This window comes from Nelumbo lutea, chromosome 1 (assembly GCF_056320005.1).
Source record: "Nelumbo lutea isolate HS-2025 chromosome 1, American lotus-T2T, whole genome shotgun sequence".
NCBI classification, from domain to species: Eukaryota; Viridiplantae; Streptophyta; class Magnoliopsida; order Proteales; family Nelumbonaceae; genus Nelumbo; species Nelumbo lutea.
Window position 1 is genome coordinate 75855369 of NC_142684.1, and position 3200 is coordinate 75858568.

Sequence of the window (3200 nt, forward strand, 5' to 3'; positions counted from 1 at the left end):
TCCTTATGTGGCCTAGTATTAGTAGCATAGCATAAGCACCCAAAGTACTTTAACAAGCTATAATTGGTTTTTGATTATGAAGAACCTCATAAGGGGTTTTCCAACCTAAGATACTGGTAGGCAGCCTATTGATGATGTATACAACCATCAAAAGTGAACGACCCCAAAATTTTATAGGCATGTGTTTCTGAAACATGAGATCTCTAGCTATCTGTAATAGATGTTTATGCTTCCTTTCAACAATATCATTTTGTTTAGGAGTATAAACACAACTCTTTTGATGTAAAATTCCTAAGACAAAAAAATTTGGCACTCTTGACTAGTAAATTCAGATCCTTTATTTGTCCTAATACATTTAACTTGTTTATGAAATTGAGTTAGTATCATTTGAAAGAAAGTTTTTAAATTCTGTAAGATTTGATGCTTGTGAGCAGGCAAAAACGCCCAAGTTGCCCTGCTATAATCATCTACCACAGTAAGCATGTAATGTGCCCCAGTGATAGATGCTTGCTGATAAGGTCCCCACAAATCAATGTGTAAGAAATCAAAAACAGAATTTGACCTAATAGTGCTAAGTGGAAAAGGTAACATGTGTTGTTTTGATTTGTGACAAACATCACATGGTGAGAGCAGTGTTGTATCAATGCCATTTAAGAAAGAAAGATGCTAAAGAGACTGAAAAGAAGCATGATCAAGTCTATTAAGCCACCAAATTTTTAAACCTTTATTGATATTAATAGAAACATTACAAGGAAGATTAACTGAATTAGAAGCAAAATCAGAGGAAGATTTATTCAAGTCAATCTGATTATTACAGGAAACAAGTAATGATGAATCATGAAATGAAGATTTGTCTAAAATGTACAAGTTCCCAACCACTTTACCAACTGCTAATACTGCTTCAGTCTGAAGGTCCTGCAATATACATTTGTTAGGATAAAACTCAAATTTAAGTTCTGCAGTCTTTGAAAGTTTTTTTACTAAAAGTATGTTATATATGAAACTAGGAATACAAAGGGCATCAGTCAAAGTTAATTTGGGTGTAAGGGATACATCACCTATATGGTGTACAAGTTTAACAAAACCATCTGGTAAGAAAACTTGAGTGATTTGAGTTAATGGTTTTGGTTTATGAATTAATTTGTTATCAATACACATGTGATTTGATGCACCCGTGTCTATTATCCATGTTCCATAGTCCAAATTATCAAATGAATGCAAAGCAAAATGAAAAGCACAAGTAGGATTGTTACCTTCAAAGTCACCAATGTGTGCGAAATTTACAAGATTGTTGTCAATCATAGCCTTCCCCTGCATCATCTTTGATAGCTCCTGTTGAGTCATTTCTGCCAAAGATAAATTCTGATCTGTTGCCTTGCTAACAACTTAATCCATGTTTGCATCCGAAGGATTATCAGCCATATTAGCCACATTTCTTCCTCCTGTCATTTTGTTCCTTTGTTCCTTAAGTTCTTTATACCACTCAGGATATCCATGCAACTTGAAGCAGGTATCCTTAGTGTGGCCTCCCATGTTACAATGATCACAGTGCAACTTTTCATACTTCTCATTCTTCTTATCATTATGATTCTTATCAAAATTAGATCTCTTATTATTTTCCCTTCCAACATTTGATCATTTTCCCATAGGTGCTCTCACAAACATTGTTGAGTTCTCTGCATTTTTAGTCATGGTAACTTGTACCTCTCTCTGTTTCTCCACTCGTAAAATCATAGAGTATGCCTTGTTAACTAAAGGCAAAGGTTCCATCACCAAGATTTGGTTTCTAACATTATCAAATCTGTCATTGAGGCCCATTAAAAACTGCATTAACCTGTTAGAACAAGCTAGATCTGAAACAGTCTTTGCAACTCCACAAGTGCAGTTTCTACATGTGCATTGCGGTGTTGGCAACAAGCAATCCAATTCATCCCACAACTTCTTCAACTTCGTGTAATACTTTGCTACTGATTGATTTCCCTGAGAAATAGTGCTTAATTCTCGTTGAATCTAATAGATCTGTGGTTCATTTGACTCTCCGAACTTCTCCTCTAATTCAATCCAAAGTTCCCTAGCAATTGAAGTATAAAGAAAGGCTTCTACTATTTCTTTGGAAATAGAGTTCAAGATTCATGATCTAACCATACAATCCACACAAATCCATTGTTCAAAATCAGGAGACTCTTCATCAGGCATAACACACTTTCCATTGATAAATCCAAGCTTCACCTTAGCTCTTAGAGCTATCTTAATCGATCTACTCCAAGACAAATAGTTATTACCTATTAAAGGAGTCGTAACAAGTTGCATCCCTAGATGATCTGAATTTTGTAGTTGCATTGGATCTCCACCGGTGATGTTCCCTGTTTCTTTGTGCACCGTCGCATTTCCAGCTTGAGGTGCAACTAAGATCACAGGTTCTTCAATCTCCTCCATATTCTAGTAAATCCATGATTGATTTCTGCAAGTAAATCTTCAACCTGTTATCAAAACGAAAAGAAAATCGGATCGATTTGCTCTGAAACCAGGTGAAAATCCAAGCATGAAGAAAATTCTAGAAGATAGAGAAAAAAATTCTCTATATTACTTCAACTAAATTGTACAAAGTGCAAGACTACTATTTATAGAAAAAATGAACCTATAGAAAGCTGCCACGTAATGATTCCAGCTCAGCTATCCTACAAACAAAGTATAACGGACTAACAGCTACTAATAGCAGTAACAAACTTGATAAATGCTCAATTATAAATAATATATATTCTGCACAGAGGCTTCGCTGTCACCGCCGCAATTTGAACCAGGAAGGAGAGAGAGAGAGAGAGGAAGAAATGGGAGAGCAGAACAATGTCCGTCATTGTTCTGTTCGGAACTGCTGCAAGGCTTCGTTGTCACCGCCGCTCTGTTCAGAACCACTGCTCACGAATGTCCGTCGACTACACCGCCGCCCCTCGTCCACCTCTGCTCAGGAATGTCCGTTAGGATCTGACGCCACGCCATCGAAACCGCTTGAAATACTGCCGACCTCGCATAGAAGCTCGCCGATGATCACCGAGACCGTTTTGTTTTCCAGAACACCACATTGGCAGTTTGTTGCTCACTGAATGTGAAACTTGTATACTGGCATGGCCTGGCTTCGTCCGCAAGGTTGAACCAGGAGAGAGAGAGAGAGAGTCCCTCAGGATCTGACGCCACGCCATCGG

The 3200-nt window shown here is 37.6% G+C and overlaps 1 protein-coding gene across 1 annotated transcript; it reads right to left on the minus strand.

The window, feature by feature from the left end:
* Window positions 1–1386: 1386 nt before the first annotated feature.
* On the minus strand, window positions 1387–2436 carry LOC148875446 (uncharacterized). Its single transcript, XM_088964480.1, has 3 exons — window positions 2143–2436; window positions 1705–1980; window positions 1387–1572 (listed from the first exon to the last, which is right to left on the minus strand). Exons 1-3 carry the CDS (start codon window positions 2434–2436, stop codon window positions 1387–1389), a joined length of 756 nt encoding a protein of 251 aa, XP_088820606.1.
* Window positions 2437–3200: the final 764 nt, after the last annotated feature.